The sequence below is a fragment of the Capricornis sumatraensis genome, chromosome 10, assembly GCF_032405125.1.
Source record: "Capricornis sumatraensis isolate serow.1 chromosome 10, serow.2, whole genome shotgun sequence".
NCBI classification, from domain to species: Eukaryota; Metazoa; Chordata; class Mammalia; order Artiodactyla; family Bovidae; genus Capricornis; species Capricornis sumatraensis.
The window spans coordinates 12,693,753-12,718,750 of NC_091078.1; the positions used below are offsets into that span (position 1 = coordinate 12,693,753).

At 43.2% G+C, this 24,998-nt stretch overlaps 1 protein-coding gene across 24 annotated transcripts in view; it reads left to right on the forward strand.

Moving 5' to 3' along the window:
- Positions 1-24,998, forward strand: part of KCNMA1 (potassium calcium-activated channel subfamily M alpha 1) — a 762,349-nt gene that overhangs the window by 669,250 nt on the left and 68,101 nt on the right. For all 24 annotated transcript variants that reach the window (XM_068982831.1, XM_068982832.1, XM_068982835.1 and 21 more), the window contains 3 exons: positions 9,719-9,842; positions 14,605-14,829; positions 18,692-18,884. In XM_068982831.1, the coding sequence (XP_068838932.1) occupies positions 9,719-9,842; positions 14,605-14,829; positions 18,692-18,884 (542 nt within the window). The remainder of the gene's footprint in view (positions 1-9,718; positions 9,843-14,604; positions 14,830-18,691; positions 18,885-24,998) is intronic.

Consider the following 24,998-nt stretch of genomic DNA (forward strand, 5'->3'; position numbering starts at 1 on the left):
TTGCATCTGGGTTAGAAATTTCCATCAAATGTTGACACAATCCCTAAAGTTCCAGAGAGTCACAGAAAGAGAGTCAGAGCTGGTGACCTGGATTTGCTTTTGTCCCCAAATCTGCATTCTCCATTTGAAAAGCAGGGACTAGAGTGAGGCACGTGAGGTATCTCCTTCAACTCTGCACTGACACCCCTCCACGGTCCCACTCTGGTCCTGTCCCTGTTGAATAGGACTATAACCTTCCAGTCTGTATGTTCCAAATAGATGTTAACTATGATAGGATTGAACGAACCACAAAGCCTATCCATCTGGATGAAACTTGACAACGATCCTTAAACTTAAGCATGCGTCAGAGGGATATACAGCACCTTGTTAAGACAGAGTAAGTCTGGGCTTCACTGGAGAATTGCATTTCTTCAAAGCTCCCAGGTGATGCTGAGGCAGCTGGTGTGGGGCCACACTTTGAGAACTGCTCCTTACATGAATCAGAGCAGTGGGAGAAACTTCATGTGATGGGGTCCCTTGTCACAGAAATATTCAGACCTGGCACTGGAGCACTAAATAGTTGCTTAGTTAAGAACATCTGTATTGACCACCACTGGACATCAAACATCAGTACTTTGTGCTGATCAGTTACAGCAGCTGGCTCTGGGCAACTTCCAGGTAGCTTGAATGGTTACAGATATATTTATAGGGTCTCCCTCCCAATCACCATGCCCTATTACAGATGCTCTTCCTGTAAAGTGGGAAACAGCCCAAGAGCCTTGACTGTTCCCCAAACAAACTGTTATAGGAAATCGAAGTTGAATGGGCTTTCTCTGGGGACTTTTTCTGGTCTGCTAGGAAGGTCTGGAGTACTCTGTTGAAGAGATAGTCAGAGACTAGAGATCATTCATCATCAGCTTCTCTTGGTACTTGATTGTTTATTGAGCATCTACTAAGTCCTCTGCTGGGTTCCAGAAATGTGTGGGAGAGTAAAATATGAGTTCCCTGCCCTGAAGAACATCACCAACTAATGGATAAGACAGTCATGCAAATTATTATCTCTGAAAGATCATCTCACTTCTGTAAGAGTTCCTAGCTATGTCTGAGGTTATGGAGGAGGACAGCTCAGGAGGAGCATTTGATGCAAATTATGAGGCTTCAGAAATGTCCTGATACCCTTACTATGGGACATAATAGATACTCAATAAAATCACTCTTACCGCTGGGATGAAAGGCCTACAAAGGCAGGAGAAATCGCCCAGTGTTATCAAGACTCCCATTTCCCAGGAGGACCACCGCAGGATTGGCCTCAATCTAGATGGGATGCCTGTAATGATAGGAAAGGCTGCATCATGTAAGTAGAAATGAGGTCTTGAAAATCAAGCAAGGAAAGGAGACAATTTCAAAGCCATGTGGTAACTTTCTCTTTCATACCTTTTGTTTGGTTGGTTGGTTTTGGCTCCTTGTACTTTAGCATAAATTTCTGAAGTCCAGCACAGAACCCACTGCCACAGGAAAAAACTCAGATTCTCTTCTTAGGGGAACTGTGCTCTTTAAAATATAATGCCAGCTTCCTCACAGCAGGTTTGCTAGAGAAGGGATTTGTGGTTTTGCTTTAGGCTGTTGTCTTCAAGGCAAGCTTTTTGTGTGTCTGCTGTAGCTGGGCATTTATTTCGCTTCCTGAGATTAATTGATGGCAAGTGGCATTCCTTGCTCTGCAAATCCTCAAAACAATGATCTTTTATTTTTTTTTTGAAGTCAGGCATGCTTAATTTCTAGCTGTGGACTATGGTGGTGTGAGCTGAGATTCAAGAAGCATAGCTATGAAAAATTGAACTCACTGGGGCTTCTCACTGGGGCAACTCAGTTGTTATAAAAATGTGGGTATTCCTAAATGCAGTCTTCAGATATCAGGACAAGACAAAAGCATGTCTAGCCTTAATTGATTATTGAGGCTCTCCTTAGCACATTGTCCTGACAGGGGCTCACGGGGAAATTTTCTACTGATTATTCACGCCAGCTGTGCATTTCATAACTGCCCGACATGCTGCTTTTCCTCTCTTTGCAGCATAGGGCACTGCGGCTTGGGGTACTGCCGTGGGGAATGAACATGACCCAGCTGCTTCCTGCAAGTGGGAAGGCGTGAGATAGGGACCAAGCACCACTGACTTCCAGTTAAGAAGACTTCTCTCGGCAAAGCCTCGTTCTCTTCCCTCTAGCTGTGTTATCTTAGCCACATACTTACCCACATTCTGTTTCCCATCCATGCCAATGGACCATAATAACAGAAACTGCCGGTGTCGTTGTGATGAGTACATCACAAAATGTAGGTGAAAGTCTTACCACAGCAACATTTGTAAGAGCTCAGCCCAGGAGGGCTGTTCATCGTAGTAGCAATAGTAGTAATATAGTAGTCAGTGGAATAGGAGGAGAACCCGTCTTTATTATGGAACCACTCTCTCCTTCCTGTCTCCTTTCCACCATTATAAGAGCTACAGACACATGGCTGGATTCTTTGTTGTTGTCCAGTCGTGTCTGACTCTTTGTGACCCCTTGGACTGCAGCACGCCAGGCTTCCCTGTCCTTCACCATCTCCCAGAGCTTGCTCAAACTCATGTCCGTGGAGTTGGTGATGTCATCCAATGATCTCGTCCTCTGTCGTCCCTTCTCCTTCTGCCTTCAATCTTTCCCGGCATCAGGGTCTTTTCTAATGAGTCGGCGCTTCACATCAGGTGGCCAAAGTATTAGAGCTTCAGCTTCAGTATTAGGCCTTCCAATGAATATTCAGGGTTGATTTCCTTTAGGACTGACAAGTTTGATCTCCTTGCAGTCCAAGGGACTCTCAAGAGTCTTCTTCAATACCACAGTTCAAAAGCATCAGTTCTTCGGCACTCAGCCTTCTTTATAGTCCAACTCTCAGTTTCGACTATACAGACCTTTGTTGGCAAAATTATGTCTCTGCTTTTTAATACACTGTCTAGGTTTGTCATAGCTTTTCTTCCAAGGAGCAAGCATGTTTTAATTTCATGGCTGCAGTCACCATTTGCAGTGATTTGGGGGCCCCCCAAAATAAAGTCTGTCACTATTTCCATTGTTTCCCCATCTATTTGCTATGAAGTGATGGGACTGGATGCCATGATCCTCGTTTTTTTAAATGCTGAGTTTTAAGCCAATTTTTTCACTCTCCTCTTTCACTTTCAAGAGGCTCTTTAACTCTTCTTTGCTTTCTGCCATAAGGGTGGTGTCATCTGCATATCTGAGGTTATTGATATTTCTCCCACCAACTTTGATTCTAGCTTGTGCTTCTAGCCTGGCATTTTGCATGATGTACTCTGCATATAAGTTAAATAAGCAGGGTGACAATATACAGCCTTGACATACTCCTTGCCGAATTTGGAACCAGTCTTTTATTCCATATCCGATTTTAACTGGTGCTTCTTGACTTGCATGCAGATTTCTCAAGAGGTAAGTAAGGTGGTCTGGTATTCCCATTTCTTTAAGAATTTTCCACAGTTGTGATCCACACAATCAAAGGCTGTGGCATAGTTGATGAAGCAGAAGTATATGTTTTTCTAGAATTCTCTTGATTTTTCTATGAGCCAACAAATATTGGCAATTTGATCTCTGGTTCCTCTGCCTTTTCTAAACAGCTTGAACATCTGGTAGTTCTTGGTTCACAGACTGTTGCAGTCTAGCTTGGAGAATTTTGAGCATTACTTTGCTAGCATGTGAAATGAGTACAATTGTGCGGTAGTTTGAACATTCTTTGGCATTGCCTTTCTTTGGGATTAGAATGAAAACTGACCTTTTCCAGTCCTGTGGCCACTGCTGAGTTTTTTCAAATTTGCTGGCATATTGAGTACAGTACTTTAACAGCATAACTTTTCAGGATTTGAAATAGCTCAGTTGGAATTCCATCACCTCCACTAGCTTTGCTGTAGTGATGCTTACAAAGGCCCACTTGACTTCACATTCCAGGATGTCTGGCTCTAGGTCACAACATCGTAGTTATCTGGGTCATTAAGATCTTTTTTGTACAGTTCTTTCATGTATTCTTGCCATCTCGTCTTAGCATCTTCTGCTTCTATTAGGTCCATACTGCTTCTGTCCTTTATTATGCCCATGTTTGCATGAAATATTCCCTTGGTATCTCTAATGAAGAGATCTCTAGTCTTTCCCATTCTATTGTTTTCCTCTATTTCTTTGCACTGATCACTGAGGAAGGCTTTCTTATCTCTCCTTGCTATTCTTTGGAACTCTGCAATCAGATGGGTATATCTTTCCTTTTCTCCTTTGACTTTCACCTCTTTTCTTAGCTATTTGGAAGGCCTCCTCAGACAACCATTTTGCCTTTTTGTATTTCTTTTTCTTGGGGATGGTTTTTGATCACCACTTCTTGTACAATGTTATGAACCTCTATCCATAGGTCTTCAGACACTCTGTCTATCAGATCTAATCCCTTCAGTCTATTTGTAATATTACAAATAGATTATACAGTATTCCACTGTATAATCATAAGAGACTTGATTTAGGTCATACCTGAATGGCCTAGTGGTTTTCCCTACTTTCTTCAATTTAAGTCTGAATTTTGCAATAAGAAGCTCATGAGCTGAGCCACAGTCAGCTCCCGGTCTTGTTTTGCTGACTGTATAGAGCTTCTCCATCTTCAGCTGCAAAGAATAGAATCAGTCTGATTTCGGTATTGACTGTCTGGTGATGTGTAAGCAAAGTATAAAGAATGATAATAATAATAGTAGTTAACATTTAGTGAGGGCATGCTCTGTGCCAGGTGCACACCATGTCTTTACTCAGACTGTCCTTAAATTGAAACCATTAGTTAATGATGACATTTAACACTCCCATTTTACAAATGAAGAAACTTGCACAATGTAGCAAGTAGTAGATGAGCCAAAATTTGAAGACAAACATTTTGGCTCTGAAGCCAGTATACACAAGCACTATGCTAAAGAAATAGTTGGTTTTCTTCTATTGGTGGTATCCACTTCCAAAAACTTCCTTGGAGGATCAGCTCTCTTGGTTCCACTGAACAAATTAACGGGTTGGTGTCTTGGCTTCTTCTTTTTCTTTGGATGGGGTTGTCAGAGGTATTGATCTTCAAATGCATAAGTTAAAGACCAGGAAGCCTCCCAGGCAGAGCAGATCTAATTGGGGATGTATGTGGCCCAAACTCTCTCCTGAAGATATTGTATATTTCTGGTATGTTTCCATGTATTCCTAAACTGATGGCAGGATACTTCTTTCCTTTAAATGAACAGCTGAGCCCTAAGGTGCAAGAGGACAGCCGGGGTGATCAATGGAGTGACATCTGGTCAATTGTGCCCATTTTTATTCAAGGTACACAACTGTATTAATTAGCTCAGGCTGCCATAACAAAGTTCACAGACTGAGTGTCTTAAACAACAGAAATTAATTTTCTTATAGCTCTAGAGGTTGGAAGTTCAAGATGAAGCTGTTGGCGGGGTTGGTTCCTTCTGAAGCCATAAAGGAAGGATCTGTTTCAGGCCTCTCTTCTTGCTGGTAGATGGCCATCTTCTCCTTGTGACTTCACATCTTCTTCCCTCTGAATGTGCTTGCCTGAAGTTCCTCCTTTCGTAAGGACAACAATCATACCGAATTAGGGCCTGCCCTAGTGACTCCAGTTTAACTGTGTTACCTCTTTAATTTTGAGCATATCTCAAAATACAGTTACAGTCTGAGATGCTAGGAGTTAGGGCTACAACATACAGATTTTGTGGGATGGAGGGGGATGCAATTCAGTCCGTAACAACTACACAGCAGATATCCTTCCCTCATAGTTTCACCCTAAAACAAGGCATGTAGGTGGTAAGTAACAAATGAGCCTTGAATCAATTATGGTCCATTTGGTGGGAGTTGGGATTACTTTGTGAGTTGAGGAAGCATATAAAATAGTTCAGATGCAAAGGGCAGTATCTAGGATTGGTCCTTGGTTCCAACTAAGTCTTTAAAGGAGTTTTCTGGGAACTTGTAAAAGTGACTCTCTTCCTCATTTTGTAAACTAATAAAGATGAGATTCTCTGTTCGGGGAGGTTTCTGATGGTCCTCCTTTCCACGTATAACAAACTGCCTTATTCTTCTCCTGGGCCTCCCCTAACCAAAGCACTGTTGATTGACATGCTCAAGGAGCAGAAGTTCCTGTGGAATGACTGACTCTTTACTCTTCACCTATGTCAGAGATCTCTCAGTAGCCTAAGCCACCCTATGTCACTTGCACCGATGCAGAAACAGACATGGCGAAGAAACATATCCTGTCTGGCCCAGAGTAGTGACAGACTCTCATGCTACTGGAATGATTCACATTCTAAGATTCCTCCCAGACATCTGGTGAATCTAGTTAATAGGGAGTAGTTCTAGTTATCAGTCTTCAGGATTAGTGCTACTTATCCTCCATCTTTGCTCCAAAAACAACTTTTCTATGCTTACTGTGTGCCCTCCAGCCTATTGATACTCACTAGTGGTTAAAAAATACAAATTCTCCAGGCACCTCTTGTTCGTTGAGAGAAGAGTGCTTCAAATCTTAAAGATCTTCGAGGCTCACCCAACATTTACAATGAAATCCCCTCTGTTTCCACAGCTTCTTAGGAATGTCTCAAATGATGAGTGATCTACTGCCTTGGGAAACAACTCATGTCATTTTAAAAATACTTCCCATTTGTATGACATTCTTCTTTTTGGGAAACTTGAGTTTGGCTCTATCTAAACCCTAGTCTGAGCTCCATCGGTCACATTCAGTCAGCTGAACCTATCTCTTCCACTCGACCCCCAGTGCATGTCTGAGTGCCACTTGGGAGCCTGGCCTGAGTCTTCTGTACCTTAGGTCAGGCAATACAACATCTCCAAGATAACAGCTTTTGTTTGGATCTTCTTTGGGGCCTCAGACCTCTGAATGGCTTCTAGTGGATCATGACTAAAATAGGCTGAGATTCCTTCTCACCTTTCAGGGCTCAGAGCAAATGTTACCTTCTTTGTGAAGGTCTCCTTGATCACTCAAATACCAGGCAACTGACAACTTTCTTGGTATTCTCAGACCACATTGTACATTACTTTGCTATAACACTTGCTGCAGTGTTATCACCACTGTTGATGGGCATTTTCTCTCTTGCTCAGTGTATGATAACCCTTTCTTTAACAAGGGCCTGAGCCTTCATCATTATAGTCTCCTCCATTCCTGGCACAGAAGAGGGGGTTCAGGTTTACTGGTTGCTTTACTGATTCAAGAAACCAAAGGTCAAATTTCAGGTACCATGACTAGTCAGCAAAGGAAATATGTTTGTTCAGGGAGATTTTTGACAGTCTTCAGATGATCTTCTTTTAGGAACATCCTGGACGACTTATATTTAAATGATCTTGGGGCAGGCTGAGAGGCTTGCAGGAAGCACAGAGTGCAACGTGGTTTACCTCTGAGACCTCCCTGATGCTTCTAAATGTTTCAGCACAAATCCTGGCTTGCAGCTCTAGTGTCAAATAATACGTGGGGTACCCAAATCCTCACCCTAGTTAATGAGGCTTGACATTAAAAAGCTGTCTTTTTCTTCTCATTGAGGGGCAGTTGATCATCAGTCTTGCTTGTTTACATTTCTAAGATGAGGGTTGGAGACCAGTATAACCAAGGGATGATTCCTCCCAAGAAAGATAGGAAATCAAAATGTCTCTCCTCCCTTTCAAGGCACATATTTTCCAAAAGGAATTTTGGCCAGCTTGCTACATCATTTGCTTGCTTGCTAATATTATATGAATATAAATCCTGAATATTGGGGGCAGGAATACTCAGAAGTATTCCTTGAGATAATACTTCCTCTCCAGCCAATAAACAAACTGACTCTGTATCTTCAGGGAAAATTTGTTAAGACTCTCTTCCAACTAAAATACTTTCTAGGGCTAGGAAGAAAGAATCTATTCTGTTCATTTTCTCAGACTCCTTCTTTATGATGAGTAGTGGATATCTATAGAACTCTTAAAAAATTCTTCAAGGACAAAAATATTCAAGTTTTCTCTTGCTATGATCTGTAACCCATTCTTATCAGCAACTGCCTCTTTATTTTAGCATTTGGGGCTGAGTTCAGTGTTTGAAAGGTGACCTGCTGGTTTATAATACTTCAGACTTTGCAGCAACCCAGCTACTGAGATGTTATTCCGAGCTGATTGTTCTCCTTTTAAGATCAGATATGACAGTTCCTGTAGTAATCTAGCATGTTCATGGAAGATAACTTTGTAGGATTGCCCTGCACAATATTTGTCATTTGGTGCAGCCTAAAAGAAAATTCGCAGGAATAAATAAATGCAGTCTTACGTGGGATTGGGAGGCCTGCTAGGAGGGCCGTAGTAGGAATCCTAAATGTTCAATTCTGGGTCTCTGGACCATATCAGAGGGACTGCTATTACACCGTCTATGTTCCAAACATACAGATGAGAAACATCAGAGAAATTTCAGAGGAGGAAATATTAAGAACTGAAAGTTCACTTTTACGCTTGAAATAGATGGTTCAAAAGGTAAAATAACTTTAAACTTTTGACGTTTCAACTTATTTATATTTTCTATTTCAAACTGATGAGATTATTCAGGAGAAATAGTTCCACTGTACAGATAGATAACAATGCCTGGGATACTGTCCTAATTTTACATGGTCATTGTGTTAGACACTCAAATACCTCCCTCAAAATGGAGGTCCAGAATATCTGTCAGAGATAGAATGTAGACAACAGATATGGGCCAAGATGCAGGATTTATATTTCTTATGCTGTAAGCTCATTAGAGCTGCCTGATTCTATTGTATTTCGTACGGTCGTTGGTAAGGCTCTGCCAGTCCGCTGGAGGGGAGGCCTCTACAGAGACATCTTTTTTCTCCACCAGTAAATAAGGCAAGAGCAAGTGAATGTAGCTCTGAGAATTCAAGACAAGTTTATTAAGATGCCTCTGAGCTCGAGGCTCTCCTCTATGGAGGGAGTGTGGCAGTTGGGAGGTGAAGGCGCAGGTGGGGGCAGTGCATCATTGGACAGTGCGTGCAAATACAGTTGTCAAGGCAAGGAGAGAGGGCGTTGTTTAGTATTGAAATCATGTATTCCAGATGTGGGCATTTGGTAGTCAATCTGCTCTGAAGTGACATGCTGCTGAATCTTTAAAGGGCTTCAGCCAGGGAGAGCAAAATCTGATTGGGCAAATTGCTAAAATATTTAAAGTGCAGCCTGTTAAAGCTTTTACTGCGAAGAGCATCACGTCAGAAGTTGTAGTCAGAAAGAGCGAGTAATTGGCTTTCCATCCTCATGCCAGTCAGTCAGCATGAGGCTCTATTCCTATTCTTTCCTCTTCATTGCCAATGCTAATAACAACCCTTTGGGTGTGCACGCGTGTGTGTGTGTCATGGAGAGACTAGATAGCTGGTAAATGAGAATAGAAGGAGTGAGACATCCCTAAGAAGGGAGACTGAATCCACAAAGTGATGTGAAGTCCATTGTAGAGAAAGGGGAATGGGAGAGAAAGGCAGAATTACCACCCAGCACAGGTCACCTGCATGTCCAGGAGGTGATGGGGGTTCGGGGCAGTTATCTTTCACAGGATGGGTTCTGCAAGTAAAAGATTGGCCTTCAGTGACAAGCGCTTCCTCCGCTTCTCCCACCTCCTCTGAGATGTAACTCAGGGGGCACTTTCCATTTATAATTTATCGCATTTTCCACTTAGGTTTTCCTGTGCTTTTCTCCCCAGGCATGACCCCTTGTTAATTCCTGGCAATGATCAGATTGACAACATGGACTCCAACGTGAAGAAATATGACTCTACTGGGATGTTTCACTGGTGTGCGCCCAAGGAGATAGAGAAAGTCATCCTGGTGAGTGACAGGTGGCAGAATCTGTGCCATCCGCTTCTGTCCCGAATTATATTTGCTGTGAATGAAGTTTTCCTAGCTGGGTGGTGGGGTGTTTGCTCCTGGCCCTAATTGTTTTTGGTAATTAATATTCAGGACATATGTTGAAGCAGCTAGAACTCGTATCAGAGCATGACCCAAGAGTGGAATTTTTGATCTCCGAATATGTATTGGCTCATTACCTTAGGGTGTGAAAGCCATCGAGGGAGGCAGTATGTACCATGACCCCTGCAGGCGTGGTTGTCAGGCCAGAGCATGCCTGTGCTTAGCTGCGTGGCCTTGGACCAGTCCCTTGAAGGATTTGCACTTCGTCGCTTATATGTAGGAAGATGGGATAAGAATGACCTTAACTCATAGAATTGTAGTGAAGATTAAAACTCAACATAGGCCTCCATAAACTTACCTATTTTTATTATATATTAAATGCCATGAAGAAATCTGAATGCTACCTGTATCATCGTTTGTTTATAATAGTGTCTTGTATCTTTCTAGATAATATATTTGCATATTTGTGATCCTTCTTAGCTCACGAGGTAGGCAGGCAAATCCCACTTGCTGATGACGACAAGGATGACCATGATCCACCTCAGAAAGGCTGGAGCTTATCGCCCTGTTTCCTGGTTGACTCATCTCAGTAGCAGCAGTGGGCTTCTTCTGGTCTGTCTCAGGAATGTCAGAATAGATAATAATCCATGCTATTCTTTAGACTTGTCCGATTAACAGCTTAAGGTTTTACGCCTACATCGGCTTTCCTACCCATTTATTGTCTTGCTAATCCATGCAAAATGGATTAATAATCAGGAAGGTCAGATGGAAAGGCTCTTCCTCCCTTGTGCTTTCTAATCCTCACATTGCTGAGGCCTGCTCCTTTATGTCAGCCAGGAAAATCCTATCATTGCTGATGTTATGGCCACTGTTCCTAAGAAAGGAAGGTTCCAGTTCCTCAGAATGCCTTTGTGCTCTAATCCACTAGGTTTTTCCCTGTGTTTTATCTGAATATGTGTGTGACTTCTCAATTTAATTATAATCAAGCATGAAGAACCAATACAGCTCTGTTCTGGAGGCTGTTTGGGAGGTGTGAAAGTGGCAGACAAAAGCATAGAAAGTCAGAATTCTCAGGAACTAACCCTTTCCAAGGAGTACAAATGGTTCTCATTACAAAGCTGCTGCTTTTGTTTATATTCTGATGGTGTATCTGCCCCACTTTTGCTCTGGGGATATAAACTCATCCTGGTGTTACCCACCTTGGGGCATGTCAGAAGCTGGATTGACATTTCGGGATGCAAGCGTTTTCAATGGCTTGCCTAGATAATTCTGAGAAGTGCATGGCTGACACTCAAAGCACCCTACCAGCACCAAAGAGTTTAATGAGGTGAGTTACTACTTCTCTCATCTGAAAAATAGGATCATTTAACAAAACCTATTTAACAGACCTGTTACGTGTTAGACGCTTGTTCTTGTTGCTAAAGATACAACCCCTGACAACAGCTGGCCTCATAGCTCTTGTACTCTAGTGGGGACAAAGACCAGATCTCAAGATAGACAATGACTATGTAATAACATTTTAGATATTGATAAAATGCTATGAAGAAAATAAAATGAGGTCATGGGCTAAATCAACCCTGAATATCCATTGGAAAGACTGAAGCTGAAGCTTCAAAACTTTGGCCACCTGATGTGAAGAGCTGACTCATTGGGAAAGACCCTGATGCTGGGAAAGATTGAGGGTAGGAAGAGAAGGGGGCAATCAGAGGATGAGGTGGTTAGACGGCATCACTGACTCAATGGACATGCGTTTGAGCAAACTCTAGGAAATGGTGAAGGACCGGAAAGCCCAGCATGCTGCAGCAGTCCATGGGGTTGCAAAGAGCCAGATAGGACTTAGCAACTGAACAACAGCAGCAATGTGGGCTAGAAGGGGCTTCCCAGGTGGTACAGTGGTAAAGAATGCACCTGCCAATAAAGCAGATGCAAGAGACATGGGTTCAGTCCCTGGGTCAGGAAGCTACCCTGGAGAAGGAAATGGCAACCCACTCCAGCATCCTTTTCTGGGAAATCCCACAGACCAAGGAGCCTGGAGGGCTACAGTCCATGTCACAAGAGTTGGATGCAATGGAGCACCCACACGTGCATGGGCTAGAAAGGGACTTGTAGGTGCTGTTTAGACAGTGTGGTCCAAAAAACCCTTTGTCAAATAACCCTCCCAAAGAGATGAGAATGCTTTCAAGAGCCAGCTACATGCGGATTGTTTGTGGATGTAGGACACTACCTGCTTTGGGAGTTAGAAAATTTGAGATGGCTATCATTTTGAGAAAATGACCATCTAATTAAAAGATATAATGTACCATGAAACAATATATTAAAAGCTAAGCGTAACAAGACACAAAATGTTGTTTCACTCTAGCATGTATTTAAGTGGCCAGGGAAATCTTATTAGATACAAACAGGTTGAGTTCAGAAGGGGTTAATGGCCGTGAAGGCCCCACATGGACTAGGCCTTGAAGGATACATAGGAAAGAGAAGATACACTCGAGTAGTTTCTCCACTGGGTCTAATGTCTGACTGAATCAGTCTCCCCAGGGCTACATCCTGGGAATTGGGGTCTTTACCAGGTTCTCCAGGTGATACTGCTCTGGTTAGTCTGAGGATCTGGTGTGTTGGACACCAGATCTAAGCTCCTGGGATTAGCACAGTGAATGGCCACTCTGCTAACTGGTGCTTTCCCTAGCTCCCACGTCTAGATTTCCAGCCCCTATTCTGAACTTAGTTTGTATTTCCCAGGCTTCCTGAAGGGAGCTAGCCTCCCAAATGACCTGGCCAAATAAAACTAATCAGGAGTCCCATCACAGCACATTACAGACAGGTTGACCCTCTGCTGCTGATACCTAGACATGCATGCTCCATCCAGCCGAGATAACTCACTCATCCATGAAGCAGCGATGGGGATGTGACTCCCTAGTGGCTTCTCCTTGGTCACCATTTATAAGACATGTTTTATGGCCTGCATCTTAGATGTCCCTGTACTGTTGCAGAGAGAAACCAATAATGGTGACAGCCTCTGCTTTATTCTAACGATCAGGGAGTAAAAGCTAGCTTCTTCCTCTCCTTGGGGGTTGCTGTAATAACCCTGACATTGTCATGAATTGCAATATTGGCATTTAAACAATCAATACACTGGTCAATTCTAGAGATTAAATTGAGCAGAGTTTGATATGTGCAGTGGACATTAATATGCCTCCCCAAAGCATTGTAAGCCACATGGGGCCATCTAGACATGCAGTGGGTGGACTGGGAGGAAGAAAGGAAGTTGGGAGGCATTGGACCAGAAAGAGAGGCAGAGAAAGACCCAGAACTGGCCTCCTGTGTTGCTCTTTGCACGAACACAGTAAGCAGAGGGGCCAGCAGGGGCTGATGGATTAATTGTCCTGGGAAGCTTTAACTGGTGATTTTATTCTTTCATTTGTTTCCTTTGTGAATTATAGGCCTGGAGTTGGGGGAAGATGGGGGCCTGTTGCTCTTGCTGTTATGATCCTTCTCGTGGTTGTTTGGGAGTCTTCCTCTGATGACTTAACACAAGTGGTCACTCTAGTTGTGTCCCTGGAAACCCTAAGGCAGCAGTGGATAGTGGTCGGCAAACTCTCTCTGTAAAGGGTCATATAACAAAGAATTTAGGCTTTGCTGGCCATAGGGTCTCTGTCACAGCTAATCACCTCTGCTTTTGTAATGTAAAACCAGCCATCGGCAATACCTAAATCAGTAAGACCAGCCGTGTTGTGATAAAACTTTCTTGGAATTTGAACTTCATATAATTTTTGCGTAGTATGAGATATTTTTCTTTTGATTTTTTTGCCAATAATTTTCAAACATAAAAACCAATTTTTGCTCACTGGCCAGAGATAAGCAGGTAGTGGGTTAGATTTGGCCTATGAGTCATAGTTTGCTAGCCCCTGGCTTTGGATATCATTTTCTACCTTCTGATGTAGTAATGTCCTGTGAGATCCCATTGATGAGTCTCGAATTCAAAACTCATCTCTTGAGCCAAGGCCAGCGTGAGTCTGACTATTTTATCATCATCTCAGCAACAAAGGAAAACAGTTTAGTCAACAATTTCCTGGAAACTAAGACTTCCTTTTTCAAATGACGTCAGTATTGCTCTTCTTTCTTATTTCTCCCCCTGAATCCTGTTCATATGTATGTATGGCATAGCTTCCTTAAATATTTTTTAAAAGAAAGTAGTGATGTGTGTGAATATATATTTTTCTTGTTGTTTAACCATGAAGTCGTGTCTGACTCTTTGCAACCCCACGGGCTTCATATTTATTACATCAGTATAGTTTATATACATATACTCGAGTTATAGGTGTATATTCCCTGGTGGCTCAGATGGTAAAGAATCTTCCTGCAATGTGGGAGTCCCAGGTTTTATTCCTGGGTCAGGAAGATCCCCTTGGAGAAGGGAATGGCTACCCACTCCAGTGTTCTTGCCTGGAGAATCCCATGGGCAGAGGAGTCTAGCGAGCTTTAGTCCATGGGGTTGCAAAGAGTCAGACATGAGTGAGTGATTAACACATGGCATGAATATAACATTGAAGGAATAAAAAGTAATAGTACATAGTAAGCACTCAGTGATTGTTTACTTGTCATTTTACAAAAGTGATGTTCCCGTCCCTTCCACAACCCCGTGAGGTCTTCTGTCCCAATGCTTGTGCTCTTCTCCCCCTGGCAGACCCGAAGTGAAGCTGCCATGACCGTCCTGAGTGGCCACGTGGTGGTCTGCATCTTTGGTGATGTCAGTTCTGCCCTGATTGGCCTTCGGAACCTGGTGATGCCACTCCGTGCCAGCAACTTTCACTACCATGAGCTCAAGCACATTGTGTTTGTGGGTTCCATCGAGTACCTCAAGCGGGAATGGGAGACGCTGCATAACTTCCCCAAGGTTTCCATCTTGCCTGTAAGTCCAGGGTTGCGTTATCAATGCTGTTTTCTCCTTTTTATTCACAAAAGAGAAATCCCAGATGAATATAATGGTTGTAGCTTTGATCATGCCTCTGCTTCTTCATCTGGTTATGGGCCTGAGGACTCAGCCCTTCCCCGACACTCTGTCTAGGAATATCCAAACCCTGAGAGACCTTATTAAAAGGAATTTGCAGCCAAGTTCAGTCGCTCACCAGACATGGAGTTTAGCTGGTATCAAATGTATTAACCATATCAGTGTCTAAACACTTTCTCTCTTACCTACCCAAACCCAGTGCTTTGCAGTATTATAATGCTTATAGTGGAATTTACATATGGAACTATTTATATCACTCTATTTATGGCATTATAACTGCTTGGAGAAATCTTATTTTATCTTGTTCTGTTTTTAACTAAATGTATTTAACAGAATTTTTATTTCTGCTGTGCAGAGGACCAACTCCTTCTGCTGGCCAACCCCTCTTTCCATCATAGTCATTTAGAAACCCTGTAATGTTTTCATGCCATTGCATGTGAACACGTTTGTGCCCATGTGTGCCTGTGATATTATTGATTATAAAACACATAAAAGGAACAGTTTTGGACTCCACAGTTTAATGTGAGGGCACGGGATTCATGATTTGAGAGTCATGTAACTACTTCCTTAATTAGTAATCAATATATTTTCTATAAATTCCCAAATAATTGAAGAGCACTTTACATTTTGACCTTTCCTATAGTTCTTCAAGCTACAAATCCATGCAAATGCTACTTGTCTCCAAACATTTTTCTTGGAAGTTCATATCCCTAAAACTGAGGAATACAAATCTGATTCTATATTTCAAGAAGTCTGGATTTTTCCCCACTTTTGAAGCTAAAATTCATTTTTTCTGTTATTAGCTTCTAGAATCTCAGAAAGGGGAAGAATCAAGTAAGATAATTCAATAAGGATGACAAAAATCTATCCACAAGCAATGCCATTTGTAGCTGCCATGTATCCTTATGTATACCTAGCACAATAGACTATTAATATAGACAATAAATGTATAAAGAAGTGAGAAAAATATAGACAGAGATCTTTTGAATGCTGGACCCCAAACTCACTGACTTGATGAACACAATGTGGTGAAAAATAGTCACCTGCAGAAAAGCAAATAGTCTTACACAGAAGAGCATATGCAGAGATATACCTTGCTAATTTCAGGAACATGATAGTTGTGATTACATATTTCCACCATTATCTTTCCTACATGTGCCTTCCTACATGTTCTTGGGAGCAGTAGACTGGGGTATAAAAGTATTTTGTAAAGAGCTTATTGTTTTTCTGGGATACAGGAGTCCATGTACGTGTTGGTGGTCTGTGTATAACGTTTGCTATGTATGGATGTTTGTTGTGAGCGCTTCCTTCGTCACGCCCTTGTACACATCTGCTCATCTGCCTATGTCTGTATGAACTAGTTCTCCTGTTTGCAGCTTCTCCTATTTCAAACCTTCCAAAATTTAGCACACTCAAGACAGCATATTGGTACAAAATGGGTCCTCACCTTTTTCTTCACCTATTTCATTTCTTAAACAGGGCCCCACATATAGGGCCATCCCAAAGAAACACGGACTTCTCAGGTGGTGCTGCTGCTGCTAAGTCACTTCAGTCGTGTCCGACTCTGTGCAACCCCATAGACGGCAGCCCACCAGGCTCCCCCTCCCTGGGATTCTCCAGGCAGGAACACTGGAGTGGGTTTCCATTTCCTTCTCCAATGCATGAAGGTGCTAGTGGTAAAGAACCCACATGCCAATGCAGGAGACTTAAGAAGTGTGGCTTCAATCCCTGGATCAGGAAGATCCCCTGGAGGAGGGCATGGCAGATCATTCCAGTATTCTTATCTGGAGAATCCCATGGATAGAGGAGCCTGGAGAGCTATGGTCCATGGGGTTGCAAAGAGTCAGAAATGACTGAAGCAACTTAGCACAAGTAGAGAAACACAAAGTGTTTCTGTGTATGTCATTTGTATTACTTGAGTTTTGAAATCATGTGTGTACAGCTGTACAGGGATTGTCTTATATATCACAATTACTGCTGGATTTTCTGCAAGGTGAAAATTAAAAGAATATGGATGTAAGCAGTTGCAGCTTATGCACTGGTGAAATGATTCAGGAAGTTGGTCAGACTTGTTTTGCACCAAAGACCCCAGGAAAAGAGGGGAGAGTTCTTCTCTCAAAAGATCCTGCTCCAGAGCTTGGAACTAGCAGCTTCCCCACCCTATAGGCCTCTTCCTCCATAATTTCACGTCAAAGCAATATTTTGGAGACTGAGAATAGAATCATTACTGCCACTGAGTCATAAAAAGAGGGCTGATGGCCTTGATCTCTGTGGCCAAGTCTAGTATTCTCAAAGTCCCCTTTCCAGGAAGGAGAACGAGAGGAAGGCATCCAGAGATACAGGCAGTTGGCAGACCCTCTCCCTACTGGCTCAGTGAGTTGAAGGTAACTCGGATCTCTATGAAGGCACATCGGAAGCTGGATTCAGCCTGGAGGATGAGGGAGGCTGGTAGCTGGTCGTGAACTCCAAAATGATGCCTGTGGGGCCTTCTTACGTGGGATGGCCAGATTATTTGGCCATAGCCCTCTATGAGGACACCGAGCACGTGGGGGTCGTGCCCCATTCCTTCAATCCTAACCCTTATATTTTACCAGTGGCTACATTTATGACCTCTCTGTCATTCCTCCTTGATCTGTTTTTATTTTTTCCCCATTGTTTTCTGTTGTTATGGGACATTTCAAAAAAATCTGTTTACTGGCTTATTTATTTTTAATTCCTCCGGTAATATACAAATACGTTCTTGTTATAAAATATTCAAACAAAAAAGAAGTATGTAAAGTCAAAAACAAACTTTTCCTTCCAGTCTTATTCCCCTCCCTGGGGTAATTACTGTTATTAATTTAGTGTGTACTTTTTCTGAACTTTCTCTCTGAAAGTTTGTATATACATTCATGCACATATAGTTCTGTTTTGTGGGTGTCTTTTTACGTAAATGAAATCGTACTTTCTGATTGTCCAGAACTTGTTTTTTGTTAGTTTGCTTCACTTGCTCCTTTCTCTTTGAGGTCCTTCCAAAGCAATACCTACACGGAGAACTCTTTTTCAGTCCTTTTACCTACTACATAGACTTCCACTGTAAATCTATCTGATGGTGTATTTAACCTTGCCTATGTTCTTGGACAATTACTCGACTTCCTTGTTTTTTTTCTTGCTGAAAATATGCAGTGAAATGATATGACGTGAAGCTTTACCCACCGTTAATTGCCCTCTCTCCCACCTCTTCCAAATCGAGCGCTGCATTCAGCCCCACCTCATCACACCATGCTCCCTGCCTATTTCCCCTTGGCCGCCTTGGAAATTCTAGTTGGAGCTGCTGTCTTTTTGCCTGAGACAGAAGTGACTTGCTATTAAATAAACAGGCATTTGAAATCTACCCCTTTGTTACATTCTGAAAGCCAGAGGTTGCCACAGGACAGTTACTTAAATCAAGACAATTTCCAGGCAGGAAGAAGATGTAGAACCCTGGCATTATTCCTCTCCCTCGTTAGTTAGTAATAGCTTGATTGAGTATTGAGAGCAAGCCTAAAATGCTGCCATCAGCACCAACTACCCTTTAGATTAGCACACAGCTCCTATTCCCTTGAATGTAGTTAGGCCAGCTTAATGTCAAGGCATAAAAAAGATACTTGTTAAATAATTTCCCAGAGCTCCGGCTCAATCTTTAATTTGTTTTTATTTTTTCCCCCTCTTTCCCTCTCGTCCCTCAGTCTCATTTTTGCTTCTCCATTTTTTTTTTTCTCTTTCTCTTTCCTCTATGCCAAAGGGTACGCCATTAAGTCGGGCTGATTTAAGGGCTGTCAACATCAACCTCTGTGACATGTGCGTTATCCTGTCAGCCAATCAGAATAATATTGATGATACTTCGCTGCAGGACAAGGAATGCATCTTGGCGTCACTCAACATCAAATCTATGCAGTTTGATGACAGCATCGGGGTCTTGCAGGCTAATTCCCAAGGTAAGGACAGCCTGTAATACTTCTCTGCTGTGCCTACAGGGGACAGGGGCTGGCAAGAGGGATATCCTTCACTCAGTAATTCAAAGAGGCTCACATCAGCCTGCCTGGTAGTGAAACCTGCTGTGGCTGCCACAGCTTTCAAAGGGGCATCTCCTGCCTCTTCTTGCCAGCCCAGGAAGCGGGCTTGAGACCTGAACACCCACACTCGCAATAGACTGCCTTCCCGAGAATAATCCAGCTTTTAAAACACCACCCCCTCAGCTTTCCCAAACAGTGGCTTCATGACCAAGGTCGCCAGCTAAATGTCAGAGCACCGAAACAATGCTGGCCAAACAGTTCCAGTGTTTCTGCTTGACACATATTTTTGCCATTGACCTGGGTTAAGCTTTGCCGTTGTTAGAGCTGCGTGGGGGTGTTAAGCTTTGCATCGTTATGGGCTGATCAGGGGATGGTGGTCTCTGGAGAGTGAGGACTATACGGACACTCAAAGTCATTTAGCAAGAGGTGACGCTTGTCAGCCCGGAAAGTGTTCTCTGTAGGAGGCACGACGGCTTTAAACGACACATCTGCCATCTCTGCTCTGCCCCAGTCTTTCTTGTCATTTGCTCTGGGATCCTGGGCAGATGGTAACAAGTAAAGATGTTGTCTAGGAGTCTCAGAAAAGCAGCACTGCTGAAACCCTCCAACAAACAACCTCACTCATCATGGCCTGGACAGGATAGGATGGGAAGTATTTTCTGCCAAGTAACACCTCTTGTGTGGGTTTGCCATGAGCTGGAAAATCATTGTCACACACAGTCTGCTGGCTGGGTGGCATTGGGTGCCTGATGGGGACCTGAACGCCAGCACCCCAAGAGTAAAGGGGGAGGGTGCACAGCCCATGAGAACTGTAGCCACTGCGCCATGAAGCACCATCTTAGTGGCATGATAAAGTTCCATCCTGCAGCCTCAGCCCACGTGCCACTCAGCATCACCACTGCCCCCTTTGGAGGTCTCCTCAACATCACAGTGAAGCCAGGAACAATAGTTCCTAGAATCCCTTTACCTGCACGGTTCTGGGCTGGAGTCTACCAATGAGCGCGGACTCTAGGGCCTATCTAGATGGTAGAAGAGAAAAAGAAGCCTTCATTCTTGGGAGGCAGTTATAGCCAGACCTCGAACAGATGCAAGGTTCAAAGCCACTCTCAATGGAAACTTTGGCAACCGCTAACTTTGCTACTTGAAATGGAGACTGGGGTGCGAGTTTCCCTGAGGGTCCTGAGGTTCTGGTGAGGTTCAGGAGAACTTCCCCCTTGGCGTTGCAAGTGAAATGGATAATACTGGCCTCTTTGACTGTTCCTCCAGCCCTTCTCTAGGCAGTGTCAGCCTCTAATTTTCCTCTTACCTGTAGCAGAACAGCTTCTATTCTTGATATATCCTGGTTGATACAGCCTGTAGCTTGGTTTTGGCCTCTCCACTCCACCCTCCTTTGCCTTGCCCCCCAATTCAAATCTTGGTCTCCATTTGCTCAGTCATGCCGGCTGGACATATGCCAAGGCCCTAAGAAAGAGCCTAAACTCTTTCCCGCCTCCTGCACAGCCTACTCAGGGAGCTGAGATGACAAAGCATGAGAGGAAGCAGTGAGCTTGTCTTTTTGGAGAAGGAAGAGGCAAGCTAGGTTTTGGTTTCTGCCTTTAAGGAGTCGATCTTCACTGCGTGTCTTCCCGCCCATACCCCAGCATGGGCATCACACAGGGACCATGCAGAAATGCAGACACTCATGCCCCCTAGACCTACCTGGTCAGAATCTGCATCCTAACAGCATCCCCAGGTGACTGTGTGCAGTACTTTAAGGTATAATAAATGTTCACATTAACAGCATGGGGTCCAGTGAACACACGACCCAACCCAATTAGATGCCCCTCTTCTCCTGGCAGGAACCAGCAGAGGGAATGGAAAAAAGTAGAAGCAGGGGAAGTGCTCCCTTCAGGTGGAGAAGGAACCAAATTGGGGGGCAGGTGGGCAGGAAAAGACTCCCTTTCCCCGGCATGCCAGTTTCCTCCCAATTCAGTAATCATGATTTTCAAGGTCCTAGTTTAGAATCCTGACATACAGTATAGTCACATATGCATCTGACATTGGTGTTCCTTCCAGCTCTCTTAAACCTTTTCCCAGACTCTGAGATCCTACTTAATGGCCAAACTGGTTTAAAAAAATGCTTCCCTTCTCCTCTAAGATACTCACTCACTCTCAAAAGCCTTCTTTACTGTTTTTATCACAGCAATAAGCAAGAAAAGTAGATTTTGGAAGGAGAGAAGGAAGAATAAGGGAACTCATTTTTTTCTGCCATAAAGAGGGGCTCTTCTTTTGTGTAAACACACACACATACAAATACACACACACACACACACATACACACCCCAGAAGAGGCAGAGGATGTGCTCTATGGCTGGTGGTAGTCTTCAGAGACTCCTGGTTGGCACTGGAGTGGAGTGTACATCCCCCAGTAACCAGCAAGCATTTCATTCAACTCTTAATGAAGGACCGTTGAAGCTGTAGCCTCACTGAGTCCATATTCCCCCTTGCTTTCTTATTCTACCTGCTCCTCTCTTGTTCTTGATCTTCTAACACTTCCCTGATGACCCTCTGACCTTCTAAAAGCGGTGGCCCTGTGGTGGCTATCAACGTAGGAAGTCACTCCTCCTTGATAGGTGAGTATTGTAAATTCACCTCTGGTTGCTCACTGTACAGCCCACTTCTCGGGTTCATCCCAGTCCATGGGATCAAATGGACAAACTGAGATGCCAACTGCTCCCCCTCCTTGAGACCCCGGTGACCCACTAGAATGCCCCCTGGTCTCAGATGCTTTTGTTACCTTTCATCTGGGCGTTTGGCATGACCAAGCTCCAGGTGGATTGGAATTACCCTGGGTCTGGCAGATGCCCTGGAGGAAAAAATGGCAACCCACTCCAGTATTCTTGCCTGGGAAATCCCATGGACAGGGGAGCCTGGTGGGCTACAGTCCATGGGGTCACAGAGAGTTGGACACGACTGAGCTATTGAGGTTGATCGCCACTCCCCACTTTCCTCACTCTTTATTTTGCAGTCCTTATGAGATCCATTCCTTTGTCTCACCTTGAGAGGTATGTTTCCATCTTTCCAGAACATAGCAGGTCAAAACTGTGGACCCAGGACAGACAAGTGTCCTCTGGGGCCACAGTATTCATGCAGCCTTACGGCAAGTTGTTCCAACATGAAATGAAACAAGATGTGTCTTAACATTGAGGAGGCAGAGTCTTCCCTGGGATTTGTGTCCAGACACTTGACATTGCGTGTTACTTGCTCTCCTAGACTCACGAAAGCTCTTTTTCCTCTTCTCTTTTCACATTCCCGTTTGGTGTCACTGTTCTAGCCCACATGGTGTCAGGACTGGGCCAGCATAGGGATTCAGGACCAGATACTTTCTGAAAAGATCTGAAATGTGATGGCTGGTTGTCAGAAACAATTACAGAGAAAGGCGGCATACTGTATGCTGGACGGTATATCCGATGTGACAGTTGAGTCTATGAGATGCAGTTTTAATATACAGCAGGCAAGACTGCAGTGACAATTATATAAAGCAGGTGAAGCCGCTTCTTGCTGGTCAGCAAACATTAGCTCAGAACCACTTTACAGCTCTTTACCAGCAACTAAGTGCCTTTATTTACAGAGCGCCTGTCACTTCCCTTTGGCTGGAGAGCTGGTGTATTATTTAGCACACATTTATCTGGGGAAAACACTTCAATTTAAATCAGCTGGTACAACAGTGGCTCTTGCCAGACTCTCTCCCTGTGGTTCTAAAAGATAGGAACCGAGTCTGATCTTTCAGTGGAGGGTGAGCAGAGGGAGGAAGGGTCTATTCTCAGAGAGCTGCTTGAGTCAGACCCTGAAAGGAAGGATCATGCGATTGAGTTTCCCATTATGTGTTTCTTACTGCTAAAGTAGAGTTGATTTACAAGGTTATATTAGTTTCAGGTGTACAACAGAGTGATTCAATATTTTTATAGATGATGCACCATTTAAAGTTATTATAAAATATTGGCTTTATTCCTTGTACTCTGCAATGTATCCTTATAGCTTATTTATTTTATGCATAGTAGTTTATGTCTAGGAGAAGGCAATGGCACCCCGCTCCAGTACTCTTGCCTGGAGAATCCCAGGGATGGGTGAGCCTGGTGGGCTGCCGTCTATGGGGTCACACAGAGTCGGACATGACTGAAGCGACTTAGCAGCAGCAGCAGCAGCAGCAGCAGTTTATGTCTGTTAATCCCTTATTCCTAACTTATCCTATTCTCTTTCTTCTCTTGACTGATAACCACTAGTTTGTTCTCTGTATCTCTAAGTCTGTTTCTGTTTTGTTATATACATTCACATGTTTTATGTTTTATATTCCACATGTAAGTGATAACATACTATTTTTGTCTTTGACTTATTTCACTAAGCATGATACCTTCTAGGTCAATCCATGTTGTTGCAAATGGCAGAATTAAATTTTTTTATGGCTAATATTCGTGTGTGTGTGTGTATGTGTGTGTTGGGGGGGGCCACATCTTCTCTATCCATTCATCTTTTGGTGAATGCTCAGGTTCCTTCCATATCTTGACTATTGTAAATAATGCTGCTGTGAACAGTGGGATTCATGCATTTTTCTGAATTAGTGTTTGTTTGTGTTTTTTTTTTGGATGTATACCTAGGAGTGGAATTGCTATATTATGTGGTAGTTCTGTTTTTAGGTTTTTGCTATTGTGCATTTATATCTAGTTATGAAATGAGCATCTGTAGTTTCTTCCTGCTTAACCTCCTAGTAAGAGTAAGTTTTAAGGGAAAGAAAGAGGAATAAGTGAGTGGCCACTATATGTCAGGCACTATAGCTTCCAGAACACAAATGAGTACCGTACTGAACAGTGCAGATCTCAAGTATAGGCTTGTTGCCTTGCTAAGCATTTGGATTTATACAAATGTGATGATTAAATCTATCTTTTAAAAAGATGATAGCAAAAATATGACCATGGTTTAGAGGTGCAAAGAGATGGTGGCATGAGCTACATGAGAAGACTGCTTCAGTGGACTAGAAGGGATCAGATGAGGTCCGACAGGACAGGTTAGTGATGTTAGTTGTGAAGATGACAGAAATTGAGATAGATCTGAAATAGAGAAAACAGCCGTTGACGACCAGTTGATGGGAAGGAAGGTTGAAGACTGGTTGATAGGAAGGAAGGTTGAAGACTGGTTGATGGGAAGGAAGTGTGGATGAGCAAGGATGAGGAATTGGGAATGCATTTCAAGGTTGGCCATTGAGTAAATGTAAAAGTGATTAAGCAAAGGACCCAGAAGAAGAAACAGGCTTGGGAGAGAAGGTAAACATTTTGTCTTGGTTCATTTGTGTTGAAATTTTCTGGATAATATCCAGCAAGAAATAAGAACATATGGTTATAAGGATAAAATTAGGTTTGAAATTATAGACTTGGGGGTCATTGGTGATAGACAGCGTATAGGCCTTGAGGATGGATATTTCTCAGGGAGACAAGCAGGGCAATTAAGAGAAAACGGGTCAATATGGAACCTTGGGAAACATCAACATTGAAGGGACAAACAGAGGAAGAGAACCCAGTGAGAGGGCTGAGGACAAAGATTTAGGGGAATAGGAGTAGGTGGTAGGAAGGTAAATGAGAAGAGAGTTGAATAAACTCCAGAGCCACCATCTAGTGTCCTTATTGTTTGTCCCTATACGTGTTTTCTTGAGTAGACTCTGGGCTCTCTGAGAAACAAGGACTCTTCCTTATCTTGCTCATCTTCATGTCTCCAGTTTCTCTAAGCACAGGACCTGACAGAGCGTTGGCATGCCAGAAGAATTTGCTGGGCTGAACTGATTTGAAAGGAAACAGTGATTAGCACTGTCAGATACTGCAGAAAAGTCAAATAGACAAGGGCCTAAAAATGACAGCAGTGCATTTGACCCTCAGGAAGTTCCCGATGATCTTAACAAGAACAGCTGCTGTAGCTTGTTACTGGTAGAAGCCATCATTCAGGCGGCGGAAGCCTTAATGTTAGGTAAGATTTGGAGACCCTTTATTACTCTTTCAAGTGGAGATAGGG